Genomic DNA, 25,034 nt, shown 5'->3' on the forward strand with positions numbered 1-25,034 from the left:
CAAACTTATGCATGCATCTGAAATCAGTCTATCACATTATAGATTGATCACCACAGCAAAAAGCTTGTAAAATTGAACTTTTTTGTTTTTCTTTTTATACATAGTGCTTTGTACTGCACTTCATCTTTCTACCAGGCTGCTTTTTTGCTTATACATGCTCCTGAGCGAGCCGTCATGGCTGACCCTGCTACTCTATTTTCCCGAGATTAATATGAATTGTGGAATTATGGCACTCCCTTCCCAAGCGGGAGTAGACAAGAGATCTAAAGCACTGACTTCAAAATACAAAGTACTTTGTAAAGCATGGTTTCGAATCCTACAGCAGACGACAACTTTTGGCTTTGTGTTGTAACATATTATTTGAAATATTACAAATTTTCTATTAAGTAATTTTGCATTCGCAAACTAAATACTGTTTAAATAGTTGCTATTTGCAATTGCTCATTTTCATTTTCCATTTGAGAATTAATGTGGCCCAAAAACACAGCTATCTTTATACCAAATTACCCAGGGTTTGTTTGGAATTGTGCCAAAAGCGTCATAAATGGACAGATGTTTTAAATGCTCGCTTCATTCTGCCCTCAGTTCCTGCTCATAACATTTTATGAGAATAGAGAATTTGGTGCTATTCTTTTAGCAAGTTGCTGTACACCTGAGCGTTTTACGGCATGGTGTTCAGATTGCAGCCTTATCTGTAGGCATGGTAGGAATACATCCACTGGAAAACCCCAAAAAGCCTCGAAACAAAATGCAAACCCACATCAAAGGCAATCCCTGTGCTCCTCCAAACAAAACATCCTTTATGGCCTACAGCAAACTACAGCTTGAAATAAGGTATAGTGATCCAAGCAATCCCAATTATGGGACCCTAACCCGTCACCTCACCCACAGCAAAAACCAAAACTCACCTGCTCAAATTCTATGTGAACTGCTCCATCATGATAGGAAGTACCTTGGAGAAGTTTAGCTTACAGAGTCATGAAATAAATGTTTTTCTTTTTTCATTCAGTTGTTGCCATACTACCTCTGAACTATCATGAAAATTCTGCCAATTAAATATCTTAGATTGGGCGTGCAGAGGACTGTCTCAAATGAGGCAGGACCTCAACTCGTTGCCCAAGTACAATACACAGTTTGTGGCCTCCAGGCAACACCTATATCCTCCTAAAAGTCTCACAATATATGACTGAAGCTCTCTGGAGGACAATTATTTCCTGAGGTTTCAACTATTTAAAGCTAGTTAATGGAAATGGGCCAAGGAGATCAGAGATTCAGATTCTCTCCATGGATATACCTGAAATACAGTACTGTGTATATATACGCATAGCACATATACAGAATATGCAGTATTAAGCCAGAATATAAAGAGTAGGCCTACTGGGCTCAATACTAAAGTGGTAGCAAAGCAGAATTTTTCACATAAAGTACTGGACGACCCTATAAAGTAGGGCAGCTGCTTTATGAATCATTCAAAAGGCAATTGCTAAGGTAGGTGGGAATACCTAGATAGATGGATATATATTATCTACTGGCGGTCGCCAGTAGATAGTTATAGTTAGGATCGTGTTTCCATAGGAAATCTCAAAATTCTATTTTGAATAACTTTGGCGCCGGTTGACGAATCCTCGCGAAATTTTCAAAACTAATGGGGTGCTCCGTTCAGCTCCTACCCTGAAAGTCTCGGGGTGACTCGTCAAGCGGGGGCCGAGAAAAAAGGGGGGTCCCAAAACGCGTTTTCCCCATGCATTTTTCCATAGGACCTTTAGACGCAGCTACAGCCCGAACGGCTGAACAGAATTACTTGAAATTTGGCAGAGAGGTAGCCATAAGGTCAAGGAAGTGCCTTTTGCAGGTCTGGTGTAAATCTGTTCAGTATTTCCTGAGAAAATAGCATTTAAAAGCATATCAATATCTATACGCGCGCAGGGTGCGCGCACCGTGCGAGCACCCTAACGTGCGCGAGCGTAATTCTGATTGGTGGTTACATGTTAGTCAACGTTCGAATCGGTCGAAATCAGGAAGTGTCGGCCGCCATTTTGTTTGTTTTCAGTGCGAGAGTGAAAAAGGAAGGTGGCGAACGTGAAAAGGGGGCAGGGTAGAGAGTTCCTGACCCCTTAGCCTTTGTCAGGGGGTCCCTGAAGGACCCCGAAGGCAGAATTTATTTATTTTTAAATCGCGGGGGTGCGCGCACCGCACCGTGCGCGCACGGTGAAAACCCCCCCCAAAAAATTTTAATACGTAGTTTATTGTAAAATAAATATATAAAAAAAATAATAATACATAAATAAATTAGCATTTAAAAAACCGTACAAATTCACTGAAAAAAACATAGGTTTCACACACGTTATAGTTAGGAATTAGCATTTAAAAAACCTTGCAAATTCACTTAAAAAACCATAGGTTTCACACATGTTATAGTTAGGTGGATATTTCACTCGTAAAAAAACAATGAAATTCCCCCGTTATAGTTAGTTCAGATAACTATAACTTGCGCGACCGCCACTCTATCACAAGGATGATGTCATCAGTGATGTCATGAGTGATGCCACTGACCATGTCATGAGTGATGTAATATGTGACGTCATGAGCAGTGGATTGCGGGCGCGCGAGTTATAGTTATCTGAACTAACTATAACGGGGGAATTTCATTGGTTTTTTACGAGTGAAATATCCACCTAACTATAACATGTGTGAAACCTATGGTTTTTTTAAGTGAATTTGCAAGGTTTTTTAAATGCTAATTCCTAACTACAACGTGTGTGAAACCTATGGTTTTTTCAGTGAATATATATATATTACCTACTGGCGGTCGCCAGTAGGTAGTTATAGTTAGGACCCTGTTTCCATAGGAAATCCGCAACATTCTATTTTGAATAACTTTGGCGCCGGTCGACGAATCCTCGCGAATTTTTCAAAATAGGTGGGGCGCTACGCTCCGCTCCTACCCTGAAAGTCTCGGGGGGATTCGTCAAGCGGGGGCTGAGATAAAAGGGGGGTCCCAAAACGCGTTTTTCCCATGCATTTTTCCATAGGACCTTTAGACACAGCTACAGCCCGAACGGCTGAACAGAATTACTTGAAATTTGGCAGAGAGCTAGTCCTCAGGTCAAGAAAGTGCCTTTTGTAGGTTTGGTGTAAATCTGTTCAGTATATTCTGAGAAAATAGCATTAACTGGGCGCGCAACGCCACGAATGGCGTAAAGTAACTTAGCATTTAAAAAACCGTACAAATTCACTGAAAAAACCATAGGTTACACACACGTTATAGTTAGGAATTAGCATTTAAAAAACCTTGCAAATTCACTGAAAAAACCATAGGTTTCACACGTTATAGTTAGCTGGACATTTTACTGATAAAAAACCAATGAAATTCCCCCGTTATAGTTAGTGCAGGCAACTATAACTCACGCGACCGCAATCTTCTGCTGATGACATATGTGTCTTTATGAAAAAAAAATATTTGTAATATATGTATAGCTAAAAATTAATGGAAGAAGACATGGGCAAATAAGTGTCTAAATACAGTATTAGCATCAGCAGAGGATTGCGGTCGCGTGAGTTATAGTTGCCTGCACTAACTATAACGGGGGAATTTCATTGGTTTTTTTATCAGTAAAATGTCCAGCTAACTATAACATGTGTGAAACCTATGGTTTTTTCAGTGAATATATATATATATATATATACACACACACACACACACACACACACACACACACACACACACACACACACACATATATATATATATATATATATATATATATATAACCTACTGCTGACTGCCGGTCAGGACCTAGTTTCCATAGGAAAAGCATTTATTGTTATGCTAATAACTTTGGTGCTGTTTGACGAATCTTCCTGAAATTTTCAAAACTAATTTGCCCATCACTTCAGCAGATGTCTGGAGAGTGTTGTGATGATTCCTCAAGCAGGGGCCGAAAAAAGGGGAGAGAAGTGTCCCAAAACGCGTTTTCCCCATGCAGTTTCCTACAGGGATTTTAGACAAGACTACAGCCCGAACAGCTGAACGGATTTACACTAAATTTGGCCAAACGCTAGATCTTGGGCCAGAATGAGTGCTTTTTTATAATTTGGTGTAAACCGGTTCAGTAGTTTTGGAATTAATAGAGAAAAAGACATATAGATCTAGTGATACAGATCCATCGCGGAGGATCTGTGATCCACGAGCCAACAGCAATGCTGTGATTGGCTGGCCGCAACCTGAGATAAAAGCTGCGGCCACCATTTTGTCAATCTGGACACTGTTACTGGGCGGGTGGGGGCAGGGAGGTAATAAAGTGTAAACAGGATTAAAGGGTCAGGACAGAGGTATCTTGACCCATGGGACTGAGGGAGGGGTCTCTGAGGGAACCCTCATGGGAAAGAAATTACTTAAAAAGGTGTTTTGGGGCACGTGAGGATATGCAGACTCACTGTGGCAATCAGCACGCCCCCCCCCGTGAATCCATAATGAATCCACAGATCCCAATTGTTTTTAAACTCACAGACCTACTCACACACCCACCCAGAGACCCAAAACACTGCTCACACACCCACCCACCCACTCACACACCCACCCACCCACCCACTTTAAAGACCCACATAGGCACTCACACACCCACAAAACCACTCGGACACCCACTCACCGACCCATACAGCCATTCACACTATATATCTCTCTCTCTCTCTCTCTAGGGAAGTTATAGTTATGAAAAAGCATTACAAACTGTTCAAATTCACAGAAAAAAAAACAAAGGTTACAGGGACATTATAGTTAATAAATAGAATTGAATAAAACCTTAGAAATTTGCAACAACAAAGGTTAAAGGAACGTTATAGTTATGTTCAGATTTTACACACAGAAAACCATAGAACAATCATTGTCATCCCCAATTTCTTACTGCAAAGAAAACTATAATTACCAGCATTCTGAGTACAACCAAACAGACGTAATCTGTGTTGTAGACATAGCTGAGGTAAAAGGCACAATATCTGTTGCTACAGCACAATTAACTACAGATAAGAGACTCTTTTTCACAAGCACTGAGAATCAAAGAAATCAAGATCTCCATTGCACTTTAAACAAATTACTATGAACCTCTCTGCATAAGGACTGTTTTATCACAAGTTTGCACTTGCACTTTATGCACGCACAAGAACACTTTTGCACAATGGGCACTTTTTAAAACAAAAAGGAACCTCCCTACCCCCTTGATAATATGAACGACATTTCCCATAAGAACATGGAAGACAAGCAGGAAATTATGAATGACTGTGAGCTGTAATCTAAGATTGCTGCCTGAACCGCCGCACAAAACCTTACCATCGATCAAGGCATCGTGAGCTATCTAAGCTCAAGTCTAGCGGGGATTGTACCGCTACCTGTGGTTTGGCTGGAAGAAAACGATACGCGGCTGGGCGAGGGTTACACGAGTAAGCTAGTGGTATACAAGAAGGGACGGTAGAACAACAAGGAAAGGCACCTACATGGAGATATAACCTGTGCTCACCCAATGGAGTGGAAGAATTCAATTCAGACATCCATGTCGGAGAAAGCGCATCAAGGAGCATGGGAACATTATCTTTAAGAGATGGCGCCCGCAAAAACAACAACCGGAGAGTCCTTAATTGCCAGCTATGACACCTGAATTAATCACCAATGGCGAGGCTGCATTCGTTATTTAAACGTATTGCATGCTGGGTACCATTTTTACACGTTTTGGCACTGAAGAAAGCTGTAATCGCTGAAACGCGTCTGCAAATAAAAGTGTATCTGTAACCCGCGAGTGCCTGGGGTCTTTTTGATCCGTGGGAGCCAGAAAATATAAATATATATATATATATTATATATATAGATTATATTCACACACATTTGATGTGAGCGTGTGTGTATTCACTGAATAAAGGTTGTTTAAAGCAAGTTAAATTAGCCTTCCCTCATACCTTAGCCTCAAATTGCCAGAAATAAAACACAGCTATTACATGTTTAAGTTTTCTACAAAATAGGGCCCAGTTATCGATCCCACTAGACTTTCTGGCTAAGCAGAGGCTCATAGTCAAATTACCAACTTGAAACAAGGAAACTGTTGGACTGTAACTCAGTCTGTGCAACAATGTGTCCTGTGAGACTAAAGGTTTATTTGATTTTTTCATGCAGTCCGAAAACTCCTTTCACCATGGATGGATACACTCAAGAATCCACACTATATATTTTCAGACTTTAATAAATCAAAGTCCAAATTTGGTGCAGGTAAAACAAGCTTGCTGCTCCATTCTTTGAAAATGTCACTCTTTGTCTCGGTCTGAATTGTGGTGATCCCAAGTGAGCTACTGAGGCTGTGCTGGCTATGAGAAGCCAATGATATTTGATGCGGAAAATTGTAGCTCACCTCACACAAACCAATCTCCCAGGAAGAAAGCTAAAGGTTCCTCTCTCGCCTTACTTTAATATACTTTGTGATCATTTTGAAAAGGGTATGTCTCATGATGAGTGGTGTAAAGTGGAAAGATTTACAGATTAAACCCGTTGAACGTTAAGTCAATTTTATCGCACAATATAAATTATATGAATACATATAATGCTATCAAACTATAAAAAAAAAAAAATGTTATATGTTGTATATGTGCAATTAATACAAAGTGCAGCATGCATTTAGAACTGAAAAATGTGAACTAAAATACAGGACTACATTAATATATAAAGTGCGACGGGGTGCATAAGCAGAAAAACGTCTACGATTTTCTGCTTATGTCAGTTAAAGTGTTGCTGTGGTAACCATTCAAAACATAAAGAACACTGAAATTTGCCACTTCTAGTAAGCTGTACAATCCAAAACCCATGCATTATATACGGCTCATGGTCTTCTACAGGCATCATTGATGAAGTCACATTAAATCATTTTAGGGTGCGAGATATAATTTGCATGGTGGATTGTGTGGTATGATATGCTCAGAGTATATAAATGTATAAACACACACACACACACACACACACACACACACACACACACACACACACACACACACACACACACACACACTGGTACTAGCCCAGCTTACATAACCGGCATACTATACTACCAGTACAAGCTTTGTCTAAGAAACAGTAGAGTAAACCTACAGAACCCAGTATCTCAAACAGTATAGCAAACGCACAGCTTGTAACTGTGACTTACAGTGGTATCTCAGCATGCATGTTATTCAGTAGAAGGCTCAGCATACAAAGATCAGAAATACATTAGATACATGTACATGATAAAACAAGGAGCAATACTTACATCAATGAGATTTTTAGCCTTGAAAACCTCTCCGATTTCATATATAATATAGTCATCTTTTGTCCTTCCAATACCATCGAAGTGCACGTGCTGAACTACCACCTTCACGTAACACAAAAAGATACATTAATTTAACAAAATGTAACACAAACATGGAGGTGAAGCACTGTTTGAATAGTAGCTTTCTAGCAAACAGCCCCATCCCACCCACAATAGTAATGGAAAATAAACAAGATATAAAAACACTTTGAGAAAAAAAAAAATTAATGCTGTAGTTAGCCCTTTGGTATGACCGTTCTTTTGCAATCGGTGATGGTGTGTTGCCTTGATACAACAAGCATTTGCAATGCAATAGGTCTCGCATTTACGGGAGTTTGAGCTATTGGCATTGTAAATGACAATGCCTTTTATTTATGTTTTGGTTTTTAAAACATAAAATAAAAGGCAGTGTCATTTACAATGCCAATAGCTTCCTCGCGTAAAATGCGAGACCTGTTACATTTTTAATGCTTGTTAGATGAGCTTCAAAGAATTTTGAATGGAAGCATTAAAAGAAAACCTCTCATAACTGTACCAACAAATAGGTCTTTTTTCTCACCAGGCACATGGCATGCATGATTAGAAGCTGTGCAGAAATAGCGCTTCGCGGTACTGTGGTAAACACTAATGTACTGGAATCTTTATTAGAATCCCTTCCGGAGCAGTCAGTAAAAGTGGCAAATATAATTGAAAAATTGAGCAGTTAACATGCACCTTTTAGTTTCACTTTTCCAAAATGATCCTACATAAAATCCTACTGAGCAATGTGCTGGGGGTTACTCACTTGGTGCACATGGGGTCTAAGTTTATACTTTTTGACAGGGCTGTTTTAAATTACCAGTCCGGCCCTGGACGTGTTCCAGAGTCGAGTCAATGACAAAGAAGTGGTCCAAATACTACGTTCAGAAGGGGGAGGGTGTGGCTTAACGGCCAATGCAGCCGACTTGGGCGCTGAGAGATCCAGGTTTAAGTCTCGTCGTGTGCTCAACATCCTGTGATTCTGTGCAATTCACGTCCCCCTGCCTACGGACAGCGCCTACAGACCCTCACGGGTTATTAGCGGCGCTATACAAATCCAAGTATTATATTATAGTATAATTATTAAGAAGAGAAAGAGGCAGCCAAAAGACGAGGATCAAATGTCCAAGCAAAATGGAAAAAGTGGCCTAGAAGGAGACTAGATACAAGGGGGGGGGGGACGGGGGGGGGAGGTGTGGCCCGAACGCTACTCTTAAAAGCTGATGAAACACAACTAGTAGAAATGGACAAAGTGTTGAGGAACTATATGCAGCCGTTCCAGGCGTTCTGAATTTCCGGTACCGACGGGAATCTCTGTACGCAATTACGAGTTTGCAGACCAAGAATTACTTGGCACAATTCTGCATGGAAAGCTGCATGTTTAAAGCTAAAGATCACTTTTTTTTTTTTTTTTTTTTTAAAAGCTTTTATTGTGCATAAAAAGGGTTACAAACACGGGCCTACAACCACCAGGGCCGGCCGCTAGTAGTCGAAGTGTTCCAGCATAACAGAAAACACTGACTGGCCCACAGGGGCTCCGCACTATCACAGTAGATCAGACTGCACATAAGGGAAATCAGAATACACACTTTTAGTATAAATAGCAACAAAAAAAGAAAAATACAAAAATACAACAAACAAGGCGAAACGACTTATGGAGGGCGGCGAACACAGCCGGGGGAGTCAACACCCAACCACCCGAGGGCGGTCAAAAGAAGAAGACCTGAGAGGGAGGGGGGGGCCACGAGAGAACCAAATCTGTACTCCAAAGTACGAGATACACAAGGAACCCTCAAGGATCAGGGGGACGAGGCAACCCCGGACGTATCCACCAAAGGGGGAGCACAGATAGACACACGATACGCGTTCCACTGCCCCCAAATTCTACCCCAAGCCCCCGGTTTACCACGAGCCACATACACCGTTTTCTCCCTGAACATGCACCAGTCCATGTTCTCCTTCCAGACGGACACGGTGGGAGGCCGCTGGGAACCCCAAAGCTGTGCAATATCTCTTTGCAATCATGTTCCCCAAGGCCGCCCACCGAGCCTGAGCCGCATTGCAGTCATTGGGCTCCCATACATTCAGCACACAACGACGCACCTCCGGCAGCAGAGCGACCCCGGTGACTCGTCTCATAATATCATGCACCCGGCGCCAGTATTCCGCCACCTCGCGGCATTCCCATAGGATATGGAGAAAGGTAGCACTGAGCCCGCAGCCACGCTTACAGAGTCCGTCGTCTGAAAACCCCATCGAGACCAGGCGGGGGCCCGTCACATATACACGATGGAGAATCTTAAGCTGGACCAGGCGGAGACGGGCCGGGATGGCCACCTCCTTAGGGGATGACAGTGCAGTCTGCCAGTCCTCATCGTCCAGCTCCACCCCATCTCCCGTCCATGCCTCCCGAAGACGCACCAAGAGGTCAGCCCGATTGTTTATCAGTTTTTTGTAAATCAGGGAGATAGTACTGTCGGGGACGTGACCATCGAGTATGCGGTCCTCGAGAGGCGAAGAAGAAGGGACCGTGGTCCCCTCCCCAAAGACCGAAAGCAGGGCGTGCCGAACCTGTGCATAACGGAAGAACTCTCTGTCACTAAGCTCATACTCGCGCTGAAGCGCCGCGAAGGATTTAACCGCACCTTTAACCCACAGGTCCCCCACTCTGCTGATGCCGATCGTATCCCAGCGCTCGAAGCCTTTCGTTGTCCAGAGGCTTCCCAAGCGGTCTGAGTCGAATAGAGGAGTGGCGCACGTTAAACGCTCACTCCAGCCCATCGCAACGTTAGCCGCCTTCCACACACTGACCGCAATCCTGGTAGGGCCCGTAAGGGCCCTACCAGCAGACCGCGAGTAAAGCGCTCTGTTATAGTTACCGCCGGGGAGCAGGAACTTATCCATCTCATATGCCGGGTTCGAACCAGGAGCGTACGTAGCATGATTAATGGCAGACAGCTGGGAGGCCCAATAGTACCGTCTAATATCAGGAAGCGCGATGCCCCCGTCATACCAGGAAAGAGTCAGCTTGGCCAAAGCGATACGCGATCGCCCGTCCCAAACCAGTCTCCTCTGCAAACTCTCCACCTCCCTAAAGTAGGCCGCAGGAATGACATCGAAGGAGTTCTGGAGTGCATAAAGGAATCTGGGAAGGGACATCATTTTAAACAGCGCCGCGCGACCAAGCGGAGACAAGGGCAGCTAACACGACCGAGCCGTATCTGCCCTCAAACGCCGGAGTGGGGACAGGAGATTCTGCTCATAGCGGACCGCCGGGTCCAACGAAACGTACACCCCCAGGTATTTAAAGCCGGACTGAGATATTTGGAGCGGAAGCCGAGGCGGCAAGAGAGGAAGACCACCAGAGATAGGATACACACAAGATTTGGACCAGTTGATTATCAGACCCGAGTTTTTCCCGAAGGAAGTAAGGACATCAAAGAGAACATTGAGCGACTTCCGCGGTGAGGTGAGATACAAGAGAATATCATCCGCGTACAATGAAACCCGATCCTCGAAGCCCGGGGCCCACCGGAGCCCTCTAATCGAGGGCTCCCAACGGAGCCAGGCAGCGAGCGGTTCCAGGGCGAGAGCAAAGAGCAGCGGGGACAACGGGCACCCCTGCCTAGTTCCCCTCCCGAGAGCGAAAGGCCGAGAAACCCGCCCATTGACAACCACCTGAGCCATTGGTCCAGCATAAAGGAGCTTCACCCAGCTAAGGAACCCCTCCCCAAAACCAAACTTCGCCAAGACGGCCCAAAGAAATGGCCATTCAATGGTATCAAAGGCCATCGTGGCGTCTGGGGAAACCAATATGGCCGGTTCAGCGAAGTACTCAGCCCTAGCGAGGACGCCGTGCAGACGCCGTAAGTTGAGAGCGGTATTACGATGTGGGATGAAGCCACATTGATCCGGATGTATCAAGTCACATATAACGCTCAGCAAGCGATTGGCGAGGACCTTAGCAAGGATTTTGGGTTCGGCATTTAGCAGGGAAATAGGCCTATAGGAGGCACAGCGGTCACGTGGCTTACCCTCCTTGGGAATCACCACTATAGTAGCCAGACGCTGGTCGTCAGGAAGGGAACCCCTCTCGAGCGATTCCTGAAACATGTGACGGAGGAAAGGCGCGATTTTATCCGGGCGCAACTTATATAGTTCAATCGGCAGACCGTTGGGGCCCATAGCCTTGCCCGAGCGGAGGGAGCGAATCGCAGTAGCTATCTCTTCGACAGACAAAGGGGCATCCATCAGCTCGCGGTGCTCGACGGATAAGCCGGGCAGGGCAATATCCCGAAGCAGAAGACGAGAGTCGTCCTCATCTCTATCAGACACCGGGGAGTAAACTGCACGGAGGTGGTCAGCAAAACACTCAACAATCTCACCAGGCTCAGTCACACACACTCCATCCGACACCCGAAGCTCCGGGACCACACGATTCACTCTCTCCTTCTTGTCCAACCAGGCAATCAGCTTACCCGCCTTGTCTCCGGCGTCATACAACCTACCCTGCTGCTCCCTATACATAGTCTTGGCAGCATCAGTGACGAGAGACTTATATTCAAACTGCTTTAGGCTGAAGGCATGCAGCCCCTCCGGGGTGACACCCGCCTCCAAGGCTGCCTCCAGCCCCGATATTTCAGTCTCCAGCATCACAACCGCCTCTCTCTTAACCCTCTTGGCCTCCACTATCTGGGACAGGGCATGCCCGCGGAGCACTGCTTTGAAAGCTTCCCACAGGGACACCGAGGACAACACCGACCCCTCATTCTCAGAAAAATATTGATCAATCGACTTAATCAGGCTATCACGGATCTTGGGGTCTCGCAGGTACCAAGGGTTAATAGGAGCGATCCGCCCAGCGGATCGCGACCCGGTGTCAAAAAGCAACCACAGTGGGGAATGATCAGAAATACCCCTGGCCAGGTGTTTGACCTCTTGAATCCGAGTAGCCTGGGCCGCAGGCATAAGGAAATAATCCAGTCTGGAGAGACTCCCATGGGCCCCAGAGTGAAAGGTGTACTGACACTGTGTCGGATGCATTAACCTCCAACAGTCCACCAGACCGAAGGTCTCCAGGTGCCCGCCCAGCCACGCCTGGGCAGCAGGGAGGGCCCTGGGCGGATGACGGTCCAGGTCACCCGAGACAACCGAATTAAAGTCCCCACCCTTAAGTAAAAGACTGTCAGGAAGCCCAAACAACATACGACTCAAGTCTGAGAAGGTGGAGTTCTGGAGGCCCGGGGGAACATAGACCGAGATCAAGGAAAGGGACTGCCCCTCCCACCTCCCAGTCAGAGCCACATAGCGCCCTCTATCGTCTGGGACCACCCTGGTGATCTCCAACGGAAGTGAAGCTCGCAAGAGAATGCCCACCCCTCTCGAACCAGTGGTGAAACCAGAGTGGGCCACAAGTCGATATCCCCCCCTGTTCATAGCCCGACAAACATTGCCAACCAGATGCGTCTCCTGTAAGAACACCACATCAGGAGTCAGACGACGCAGATATTGCAGCACAACACCCCGTTTGATACGGTCCCCCAATCCATTGACGTTCCAAGACATCAATCTCAACCCGTCCCCCCCATCCCCTCCAGTAGATCAAGGGCCCCCTAGCAAAGAGCTCAACACCCAAGGATGAACCATAGCCAATACTTCGCCTTAAAAACAAAAAACACAAATCCAAACAACCCCCCCCCCCCAACTCCAACACCCCCCACCCTGCACCCCTGCGGTCCAAAAAACCACCCCAACTTGCAGTGTGCCTGTCGCCCTACAAACCCCATTCTACGAAAAGACCCCGGAGGAGGGAAGGGACCCGTCCCCGCCCGCTCCCCACACACAACATAGTGAAACAAAATGCACAAAAGAAGTAGAACCCAGCAGAACAGTACAACATGGCAGAGTCCGGGACCATAAGTCACTCCAAAGGAGACCCGCCACCCTCGGTACCGGCAGAGGGCCCAGTCCGGTCACCCCGGTCCGGCAGCGAATCCAGCCAGTCACTCACAGTCGCAGGAGAGTCAAAAAAGGTAGTCCGATCTTCATGTTCCACTCGGAGCCTTGCAGGATAAAGCATAGAGTACTTGAGACTGAGGTCCCGGAGACGCCGCTTCACCCCCTGGAAGCCCATCCGCTGTTTCTGGACAAGTTGGGTGAAGTCCGGGAAAAAGTTAATGGACGAGTTCTCATGTCGGACCGGGCCATGGACCCGTGAGGCCTGCAGAATCGCGTCTCGATCTCTGTAATGGAAAAGTCTCGCAACGATAGGCCTCGGGGGGGGCACCCGGTCGCGGCCGGCCACCTGGGACTCGATGGGCCCGCTCCACAGCGAAAAACTTACTCAGGCCAGCGGGAGCAAGATGTTCGAGGATGAGCTCCTCGACCAGGAGATCAACCGGGCGGTTATCGGAGGACTCCGGAACGCCTATGACGCGGATGTTATTGCGGCGGGCCCGTCCCTCGAAGTCTTCCAGCCGCCGGGCCATCAGACCATTGGCCGACTTGAGATCGCCGAGAGTGGCCTGCAGATCCGACACATCCGTACCAAGGGAAGACGTCCGCACATCCAGCGATTGAACCCTCTCGTTGGTCTTAGAGAGATCCGCCCGGATTAGCGTAATGTCAATGGCCACCGTGTCGATTTTAAGGGCCAAGGCCTCGTACTGTGTAGCGATGGTCTCTCTAATGCCCTTAATGGCGCCCATGATGTCCTGCAGGGACAGATCCGGAGAAACGGACGGGCCACCACTGGTGTCCTCCGGGGGGACATTGGCCGTCCCGGGGGATCCTTTACCCTGAGTGTAGCGGTCCATGTTGTTCGTCTGGACCGGTCCCCCACGTAGGGATGCTTTGGTCTTACGCCTCTCGGGGTCTCCCTTGCATCCCATGAGAACCTCGATCGCCGAAGGGGACCACCGAGGAAGCGTCGAGGTGGCACAGGCCAGGCAGACGCGTGTCGCACCACAGGCCGCAATATGGCGGAGCGAAGGGACCACCGTCAATGAGCACACTGGCAGCAGACGAAGCCACCGGCATCAAGCGAAGGCACAATGAAAGCCCAGTCGCACCAAGCAAGTCCACAGTCCAGCCCCTCAAAGACCAAAAGTGAAACCGAAAGTGATGTGACGGCCACTGGCACAGCCCCGCTGCCGTTGTTGTTCAACTACGCCCCGGCTCCACAGATCACCCTCGCATCAGGCACAGCCGTCGGGTGGGCCTCAAAAGTTCAAACCACCATAACTCCGGATTGCCAGGTCCGATTTGATTTCCGAAAGGAGTTTAGTGTTCAGCCAGCATTCGTCTCCCAGATTCCATCAACCAAGTCAGGATAGAGTCAGGATAAATTCCGAGGAGCAGCGAGGGTCCGGGGAGCCCTGTGCTCACGCGACCATCTTGGATGCGGGCTAGGCTCCTCCCTCCACAGATCACATTTTTAATGAAACTGCACTACATCAACAGCACCGGCCCGGATATAATATTAATGGCCGCCGAGCAGCACGGTAGCAGCAGAAAACCTTTTAGGCTCTTACGCAACACGTAGCTAAATTAATTATTTGCAAGGAAAGGATCCCATACCCCCCGCAGCCTCCGAGGGATCAGTGAAAGCCGGACTGCGGAGGCGCTCATTAGCTACCCTCAAATGTCAGACACCGGGAGGAAAGAAGAGGCCTGACAGGGAAGGAGACACAGCGACACAGAGATCTGGAAGGGAGGGGGCGCGAGAAAAACAGGGACAGCGAGGTACAATGATGGAAGAGGTGGCGACGGAGCGGGCACAAAGAGGGAAGAGGGCGCGAGGTAGACAGGGACTGCAGGTTAGACAGGGACAGCGAGGTACAATGATGGAAGAGGTGGCGACGCGAGAAAGGGAGCGGGCACAAAGAGGGGAGAGGGCGCGAGGTAGACGGGGACCACAGGTTAGAGATAGGAAATGATGGAAGGCTCGTGAGAGAGAGCAGGATAGAATGGGGAGAGCGGGAGAGACAAAGAGCAGTAAATACAGACATAAGCGAAGAGAGAGAGAGAGAGCAGTAAATACAGAAATTAAGCGAAGAGAGAGAGAGCAGTAAATACAGACATAAGCGAAAGGGAATGGGGTCGTAAGAGAGACAGAGGCCTAGGAAAAGGAGGGGAGCCAGGTAGAGAACAAATGCGTATTACGAAGAAAACAAGACAAGCCCGGCTTCTAAAGTGCTCCGGACGCGAGCGAGCGCCCGCCGCGCGAAAGTGAAAGCAAATTTGTCACGGCGAGACGTGGCGGAGCGTAGCGCGCACGCTTGGCGGGGGAGCGCATTCCAGGCGGGGGAGCGGACCCCTTGAAGTATGATGCCGAGGGCGCCAGTGGGCTGAAGCGCTTCCCCAAACGGATTGCATGGCGGCACGATGCACGTGATTGTGCGCGTGCTCGCCATGCAATCCACTTTTGGGAGCACTTTGAAATGCCCCTCTTACTAGAGTCTCGCATAGCGATTGCGTAAACGCAATAGCTAGGCGAGACCTAATAAACCTGCAAGAACGGAATGAGAGACGCATCGAACCAACAAAGAGCTTTCCATTCAGGTTGAAAGGCATTCCATATACTAGGCACAAAATCAAAGAGGAAATTTTACATTTTTAGAATTACTCTTGTTCTAAAGTTTTACTAGAAAAATATTAATTAATACAATGTGCCCTTCTAGCTTCGATACTTGATTGGATGTTTATTTTTTTACTTCCCTATTTCAGTTTACTTTGACAGGGTCATAGGCCGCAACATCAATTGTATCTGTGTAAAAAGGAGAAAGCTAGTCATTAATCAATTAGTCAATAAAGGCCAAAGTGCTTTGGATGTAGTGCCAGGAAAGGTCCTGGCATTGATCAGGAGGTAGCGGAGTTGTTCCGGTAAGGTCTCGGCCGACGGGGCTGGTTTGGCTGCCACACTGGTGGGCGGTGCTGGGGTAGATGTGGAGGTTAACGGCAGCAGATGCAGGTGAAAGGTCCCTCTGTGGTGTGAGGCGATTCCAGGCAGCAATTATTGTCGCATTCGGGCTCTAGGGCATGGAGATCTGTGGGGGAGTTAATAAGGGGCACAAGTGGTGGACTGTGGGATAGAACTGGTGGCCTCGTAGCAGAGCGCAAGGCTGCAGTCAGGAGGAGCTGGGCAGCGGGGAAGCGGCGCACGAGCAGCAGGTCAGAGGATCACATAACAGTGCTGGAAAAGCTTAAAAAAATCCATGTACTTTTGTCACCATAACTTACTTCTGCTTTTCTTGCTTTCTTACTGTAGCATTGGCCCTTTGCTTTCTTTACTGACCCACTAGCTCGCCAGAGACTTGGCGACTGCATTTTATAAAATTGGTTAGAAGACGACGTAACTCCCTTACACATTCTTTACCCAAGAGTCCAGAGAAGGCAGTAGAACACAAAACAGGAGTATGAAGATCAGCAAAGACTCAATGAGGAATAGTAAAAATCTGTGCACCCCAACTATTGTTTCTAAAAGACCTGCGCCCGCCCTTTTCCAAAAGCATTGAGAAACAATACATGCATGAAGGATCTCTAGTGGGACTACCATCAATCCCAACTTTTTTCCCAGCTTGAGGTTATAGAACATAAACCAAATGGCTGCCAGCACACAACTTGGAAAGCTCAGATGCTCAACCCCATATATCAAGTACAGGAGCAAGCTGCTACTCAGAAAACAGAAAGTAAGGATATATTGAACCCACTCAACTAATTACGAAGGGATGGAGACATAAAAATCATATAGCCTACTGCTACAGGAATTCAATCTCACAAATATCGAAACAGAACGCCCACATCCAATTGTAAAAGCTGGGTTGACCCAAAGCAACGCTTGATCTATTTAACAGTACCCCCAGTGACAATCTGCCTTTCAAACACAACCTCTCCGAAGAAGTTTCTTTGAATTCACCACAAGAGAATGTTTATCCCTCTGAGGTCTTATAAGCACTAAGCATAATCTTAGGCTCTATATTAACTTAGTTGGAAAAACTTCTTCAAATTCAGACCACGTGTTATCATCTATTTTGTCTGTTTTACTATGGGCTCTGATACAGGCGTCCATTATGAGACAATGAGAAACATACGTTATGCCTTGGCCCTAAAAAGGGATAAGAGAACAGTAAATTAAGCAACTCAGGCTAGATCATGTGTAAAGAAGGAGTTGGCAACTAAAAAACAGGATCCACAGCATCACATGTATTAATTAGATGAAAACCAAATCTGAAAAATTACTCAAGGCCTTTCTTCCTCTGTCGAATTAGAAGTAAAAGTCAATTTCCTCTACCGAACAGGATGAAAGACCCAAGGATGGGGAAATCAAATAAGAGAATAAGTGTAGATTATCAAATAAATAACCCAAGATGATCAGACTCCCAGATTTATCAACCACCACTCATGAGGCACACTTCAGCAGCAGAATCCAGCACCATCAACCATTGCAGCTGAATGCAAATTAAGCCTCATGGCATTAGAATTTAGGAGCCGCAAGGACCCCTTACTAACCTGAGGTTAGTTAGATAAAAATAAAACATTAAATCAAACTAAACCAGCCGTTACATGGACTACTAAAGAAGAGAAAGCTATTTCTTTCAGTAGTTGAATTTGTCAATCTTTTCAGCAAAGCTGAATACTCTTAAATGAATACTGAATATTATGCTGCCACCCCAGGAGTCCTTACCTGTACATGGTAAATTCAGCAGATATTAAATTGGTTGAACTACAGGACAAATTTTCCACCCCGAAATCCATAATGGAGTTCAGTTCCAAGCTGGTGTCTTTTACAATCCTAAACACATTATATTCTTTTGGAGGGGTGGAATTGACATTATTACTGTAACTAGTCCTGCTTGAACGATGTATTTAGATGATGATATTAAAATGAATCCTAAATGCTTCACATTTCTACGAATCTAGCTTTGTATTCCTTCCTCCCCTCCAAAAGCTAATTATGGGGGCCCACTGTGTAATGATCCTCTGCAGTTAGTCTATAAATATTTTCAGCTAGTTAGAGCATGAACCCCAGGATTGGTACAAGAGTCTTGGTTGGCAGGTATATGTAATGATAAATTATGTAAGTCCAATTCCCTATTGTTTTAACAACAACTTGGTGATCTCAACGTGGAATTTGGGAGGACTACTATGAATCTCTCATTAAGTTGGAATTTGTAATGAATTCTAACACAGGAATAATTTGCCTTCAAGAAACCTGGGCTATCAGCAAATTCTCTTCAGATAATTGTTACTTAATTAACAGCAGGAAAGGTCATGCAAGTGGGGTATAGTTGTTTTACTATCAGTGAATTATCTATTCATGGAATGATAATGTTTTTTAATATCATCCTAGAGACATAGGGCATAAAATGTAATTTTCATTTATACTCATTGAGATTGAAATTTTCTTGAGTATTATTTAATGTCTATATCCCATCAGGGCCCGAGAACAATACAAATCAGCCAATAACTTTTGACTTTATTATAACTTTAATCAAACAGGAGCCTGTAGAATGGTTTTTATTCATGGGAGATTTTAATGGCACCATCTCTTAACACGCACTAGATGCGTACAGAGATAGTGACCTATAGGAAGCCTGGTCCATCCCTCCAGCAGCATTACAGGATCAATATAAAGCATGATTTTACTCTGCTATCACAAATGAGGGAGTGGGGGGGGGGTGTCTGATAATTAATTCCCACTATGAAGTTATGAATCCAACTAAACCAGCTCATAAGGGCTCCCCTGGATTTTCATTAAATAATTACATGATTTTTAATTATACTCTGTTTGGACTGCAGTCAGAAGATCAGGAAGTCAAGAATACATTAGTGTTCACTCATTTATTAAGTCTAAAAATTATTTTACCACCAGGGTCTCCGGCTGGATTCTGATTAGGGATACTACAGAGATAGATGCTAGTGGTCAGATCCTCTGAAATTCAAAGAATACATTATCTGCATGCAAAGTGATACCTCCTCCTAGAGAGTGGCTGAATAATGCAGAGGAGGATATTATTTCAAATAAAGCTTCAATAAATTTGCATTTATAATTGCCCTGGAAATCATATTACAGAGAGATCAGATTTAAAAAAAATTAAGAAACTAACTGGATCTTTAAAAAACTGTCTCCCAGGATTAAAGTGAGCTCCCAGCTACACATGATAGCACTACACTCAGGTTTTTACTATTTTGAATAAAGACTAACACAAGAGCTGTAGATAACTATGTCGAACCCCAATTTAATAATATTATTTTATTGCAGAAGTAATAAGTATACTGATACAATACTATTTATTTATTTTCTATCTCACATATTAGTGAGGATTATGAACAAGTGTTTAGAAAGATGGATGACTACTCTTGAACTCAGATCAGGCAATAGTTGCCTCAACCCATGTGGCACAAGCTATTCACATTCTCTTGTTATACGAATAAGAATCCCCTGTGGCTATAAGGGCCCACTTTCCTTCAGGTCATTAAGACAGATGGCATTGGAGTTGGTGAGACCCACAGACTAAATGTAGGGCTAAATATAGGATTGACATGTTGACGATACATCTTAGGTTGTACTTTGATCCAGTTACTTTGGAAATATATGACAGAATTAGAGGATTCCTACTCAAATATGCATTTAATGAACAACCTTTGATGTACCAGTGATGTTAAGCCTATCTATAAATATATCTACAAGTAAGAGCTCTGCAATCTGACTGTTTTGCTAGTCAACATTATACCATACAAATATAACAAGCATTGGCATAGCCAATAGGTCTCGCTTTTGGGACCTTATAAGTGTTTAGCCATGCAACAGTTGATGTTGTTGCACCAAGGATATTGTGCTGCTTAACTAAATACTTAAAAGGTCCTAAAAGCGAGATCTATTGTCTATGCCAATGCTTGTTTTTTTTACTGTAACGCTGGGGTGCACTAGGTATGGCAGGGGCCTGCAGCTAGGGAGGTAGTGCTTATGCTAACCCAGCCGCTTAGTGGCAGACCCACTCAGGGCTAATCACCCAACACAATTTGGATGTTTTGAGGAAGGTAGTAGTACACATTGCTATATTGTAATGTCTTGCACTTGTGAAAAAAAGTTGTGCAAACACACCTTGCAAAATGTGTTCTGTTTCTGTGTTAGCATATAAGCCTATAGAATTTGGACCACAAACATTTGCACTAGGGGAGAACACAGCAAACTGAGTTGACCTATTACTGTATCGAAACAATAAAAAACAGGAAATACATTTTCTATATGTGAGTTGGGCCCAGGTTTGAGGCAAAATCAGCGTGCTCCTTTTCTGAGCAAACAAATATTCCATTCCCACTGTAAAAATAGCTCACATGCTAAAGATGCATAAATTATTTTATAATGATTTCACAATCCATTACCTAAATTTCTGTTCCGATGCAGATACAATGATGTAATATGGACTGAGCACACTGACCAGGAATTTAAACTTTCTGGTACATACTGCAGAAACAGTGGGCCCTGGATCAACATTAATGGCAACCATTTGTGCAATATTTCGAACGGGACCATAGTGTCTAGGGAATAGCTGCTTGCTATATTGTCCATCGTTCATCACCGCGAAAATGCCTTTGGGAGCAAAAAGGTGCTAGAGAAGCCGGAAACACATAACGTGTATTTGTAAAGCGCACGTTCACTGCACCGGGTATCTTGGCGCTGAATAACAGATGTTTATTTTAGAAATGAACGGAGTTGCGTACTACAGGGACTCGTCCTAGTAATATACAAAAATGTTTGTAATGCTACCAAAGGAAAAATATGTAATAAACTTATTACCGGATATTTAATCCTTTATGAAGCAGGGCACAAATTATAAAAAATAAAAAAAAAGTGGGGGAGTCTACGGCTAGAGCTGCCGATTTGGGAGCCTTCCCCCCCCCCCCCCCCCGGAGCTCTGTAGAGCGTGCAAACAACGGACAGCAGGGACAAACAAAACAAGGTGTGAATGCCTTTGATTACAGGAGGGAATTAATTGCACCTACAGCAGATACCTTGGCAGTACTGCCAATTACTTGTCATGGATGTGCACCATATGCTGAAGATGCCGATCAGACATCAGGAATACTCAACAGGTGCTAGAGAGCTCCAACAAGTGCCTAAGTATGCAGAAAATGTTTTCAAGGTGCTTTCTGTACAGCGCTGCATTCCTGGGAGGCCAGGTCCCAGTGGTATGGCTTATAGCCAGCATTCAACAGTGAGCATCTCTGAATGACTTTCATTCTCTCCGGTCGCAGCTCCCTGGGGCATTTGTCATGCAGAGCTCTGCAGTGGTCTGGCGCAGACAGGAAGGTGAAGTGCAGTTCAAATCACCTGTGTTTTTGGTGGAATATTGTATGTCTAAGAGGTGGCACACCTATGTCTACTCTCTAGTTATGGGAACTCATACTGTTTTGTTAACTTTGATAAAGAGTAGAAAAGGCAAGAGTAAAGACAGGTGGACCTTTATTTCAAATGGTGCTGCCGGTATTGGACTGTTCAGCTTCGGGAGCAAAGGTTTGACTGTATGCACCGTATATGTTGCCAGGTTCAACAACATTTCCAGTACATAGAGCTAGACTTTATAATTCAGTCACACTATCTTCAGAATCAGCAGCAGTGCTTAATTTGTGCCGGTGGTTGTAGATGGTGGGCACTGGCACTTATCTTTGGACACTGGAACTTATTCTTCATGCTCAGACTTTGACCCAAACGCAGAGACAAAGGCAGTAAAGGAAGAAGAAAGGAGGAACAGAAAGATAAAACAGTGACAAAGACTGAAAACAGGGATGGAAAAACCCCTCTGCAGGCCCTGCAGGCGGTAGTAATACCTCACTGCCAGGAGGGGAGGGCAAGAGCGAGCGGGGGCGGTGGAGAAGTTGAGGGAAGGGGAAGTGAGGGGAGGGCGAAAGCAAAGGGGAGGCGGGGAATAGGGAGAGAGCGAGCGAGGGAAGGGGGTGAAGGTTGGCGAGCTGTGGCACGGCGCAGAGGGATGCTGAGAGGTGGTGACCCAACAAATTAACACAGAGAGGCAAGGCAAGCGGAGTCTTGAGGCAGGTGCCTGCTCCGGGCCGAGTCTCCGGCATGTAAATCACACAAAAAACAAATACATGATCAAATGTCTTTAAAGTTAAAAGAATGCATTTCTGTAACATGTAGGCGCATTTCAGAGCTTTCCGAATTCGCGCATTTGAAGGTGTGGTCATTTGTGATGTGCACAACAGCGGCTTTGTGAAAAAGAATTTGCTCAAAATCACACAGTGCGGAAGCAAAGACGCCGTGATTAAGGTCGGATTGTGGAGGAGATGAGAGAAGGGGAAGTGAGGGGAGGGAGAAAGCAAAGGGGAGGCGGGGAATAGGGAGAGAGCGAGCGAGGGAAGGGGGTGAAGGTTGGCAAGCTGTGGCACGGCGAGGAGGGATGCTGAGAGGTGGTGACCCAACAAATTAACACGGAGAGGCGAGGCAAGCGGAGTCTTGAGGCAGGCGCCTGCCCCGGGTCTCCACACACAAAAAACAAATACATGATCAAATGTCTTTAAAGTTAAAAGAATGCATTTCTGTAAGATGTAGGCACATTTCAGAGCTTTCCGAACTCGTGCATTGTGCAGTTCAACTTGCCCAAAATCACACAGTGCAGAAGCAGAGACGCCGTGATTAAGCTCGGATTGTGGAGGAGATGAGAGAAGGGGAAGTGAGGGGAGGGGAGGGAGAAAGCAAAGGGGAGGCGGGGAATAGGGAGAGAGCGAGCGAGGGAAGGGGGTGAAGGTTGGCGAGCTGTGGCACGGCGAGGAGGGATGCTGAGAGGTGGTGACCCAACAAATTAACACAGAGAGGCGAGGCAAGCGGAGTCTTGAGGCAGGCGTCTGCCCCGGCCCCGAGTTTCCGGTATGTAACACACAAAAACAAATACATGATCAAATGTCTTTAAAGTTAAAAGAATGAATTTCTGTAAGATGTAGGCGCATTTCAGAGCTTTCCGAACTCGTGCTTTGTGCAGTTCAACTTGCCCAAAATCACACAGTGCAGAAGCAGAGACGCCGTGATTAAGCTCGGATTGTGGAGGAGATGAGGGAAGGGGAAGTGAGGGGAGGGAGAAAGCAAAGAGGAGGCGGGGAATAGGGAGAGAGCGAGCGAGGGAAGGGGTGAAGGTTGGTGAGCTGTGGCACGCGAGAAGGGATGCTGAGAGGTGGTGACCCAACAAATTAACACGGAGAGGCGAGGCAAGCGGAGTCTTGAGGCAGGCGCCTGCTCCAGCCCCGAGTCTCCGGCATGTAAATCACACAAAGAACAAATACATTTCAGAGCTTTCCGAACTCGCGCATTTGAAGGTGCGGTCATTTGTGATGTGCCCAAAAGCGGCTTCGTGAAAAAGAATTTGCCCAAGATCACACAGTGGGGAAGCAGAGACGCCGTGCTTAAGCTCTGATTTTTTATTTTCACGCTGCAATTCAACTTGCCCAATCTCTCGGCATGCAGTGGCGGGGGAGCGCATTCCAGGCGGGGGAGCGGACCCTTTGAAGTATGATGCTGAGGCTGTGGCTACATGTGCACGCGCCAGTGGGCTGAAGCGCTTCCCCAAACGGATTGCATGGCGGCACGATGCACGTGCTCGCCATGCAATCCCCTTTTGGGAGCACTTTGAAATGCCCCTCTTACTAGAGTCTCGCATAGCGATTGCGTAAACGCAATAGCTAGGCGAGACCTAAAAAGCATTTTTTAAAGAGTAGTCCGGTGTAGTTATTTGTTCATTTATTGATATTAATTGAAACGTATGTAATTGCATGACTGGTTACATTTATATAGGCACAAAGTTTACGATGTTAGCCCGAGAGAACTGAGCCCCACCGGACCTATTTATTATTTTTTCCAATACGTTACTCTGGTGACGTATGGGTTTAAGGGTTTGTCCTTGTTGATAACTACACTTTTAGAGGCAAATCCTTCTTTTCTAGTTTGCTTCTGCATTACCAAATAATTTGTACAACATGCTGAAAACAATGCTTCTCGGGCATTTTAAAAGGATGGCTGGCTAGGACCTGGAATGATACACCACACAGCTAATATCATAAAGTGAGCAATGTTTACTCCTTGGAGGGACACAGGCTATGGCAGACAGGTGTACTGTCAAGCTAGACAGAATAACACGTGGATGAAATTAAAATTATGTATGTTAACTGCAACATACTTAGCTGTTAAATAAATGATAGAAGCATAAGGAAAATTCTACTTCGTACGACTACATTAGAGTACCGATAATTATTGTGTAATCAGTTCTCTTTAGCAACTGTTTATTATACCTGCACATAAGCACACACAACTCCTCACACCACGCCGGTTAAAACGGCCACAACATATCATCTTTATATCTCCTTGTTTACCGTATATTTCCTATGCACTATTAAGGGGCCAAAGTCACCGGTATTGTGTATTACTTTCACACGCCTCTCACTATCAATTGTGCTTGCACATCTGAACTAGCCTATTATGCACATCGCGAATCTACAAATGAGAAATAAAATATTGAATTTATTCCAGAGATCAAAAATAGCTAAGAGAAAGTCAAATTTACTCACATCTTTGTTTTCAAGAACCTCTTGTCTCTGTTCAGGCTCCACCTCGATCAGTCCAGAATCATCATCGGAGCCAAAATCGGGGCCACCCATCGGGAGGGGGTCAAGGCTCTGTAATAATTCAAA

At 45.6% G+C, this 25,034-nt stretch overlaps 1 protein-coding gene across 1 annotated transcript in view; it reads right to left on the minus strand.

Moving 5' to 3' along the window:
- SAMM50 (SAMM50 sorting and assembly machinery component) overlaps positions 1 to 25,034 on the minus strand; it is a 252,099-nt gene that overhangs the window by 215,730 nt on the left and 11,335 nt on the right. The window contains exons 2-3 of the mRNA XM_085652463.1: positions 24,912 to 25,019; positions 7,281 to 7,382 (exon numbers count right to left, since the gene is read on the minus strand). Of these exons, the coding sequence (XP_085508589.1) occupies positions 7,281 to 7,382; positions 24,912 to 25,019 (210 nt within the window). The remainder of the gene's footprint in view (positions 1 to 7,280; positions 7,383 to 24,911; positions 25,020 to 25,034) is intronic.

The sequence above is a fragment of the Triturus cristatus genome, chromosome 4_1 (genome assembly GCF_964204655.1).
Source record: "Triturus cristatus chromosome 4_1, aTriCri1.1, whole genome shotgun sequence".
NCBI classification, from domain to species: Eukaryota; Metazoa; Chordata; class Amphibia; order Caudata; family Salamandridae; genus Triturus; species Triturus cristatus.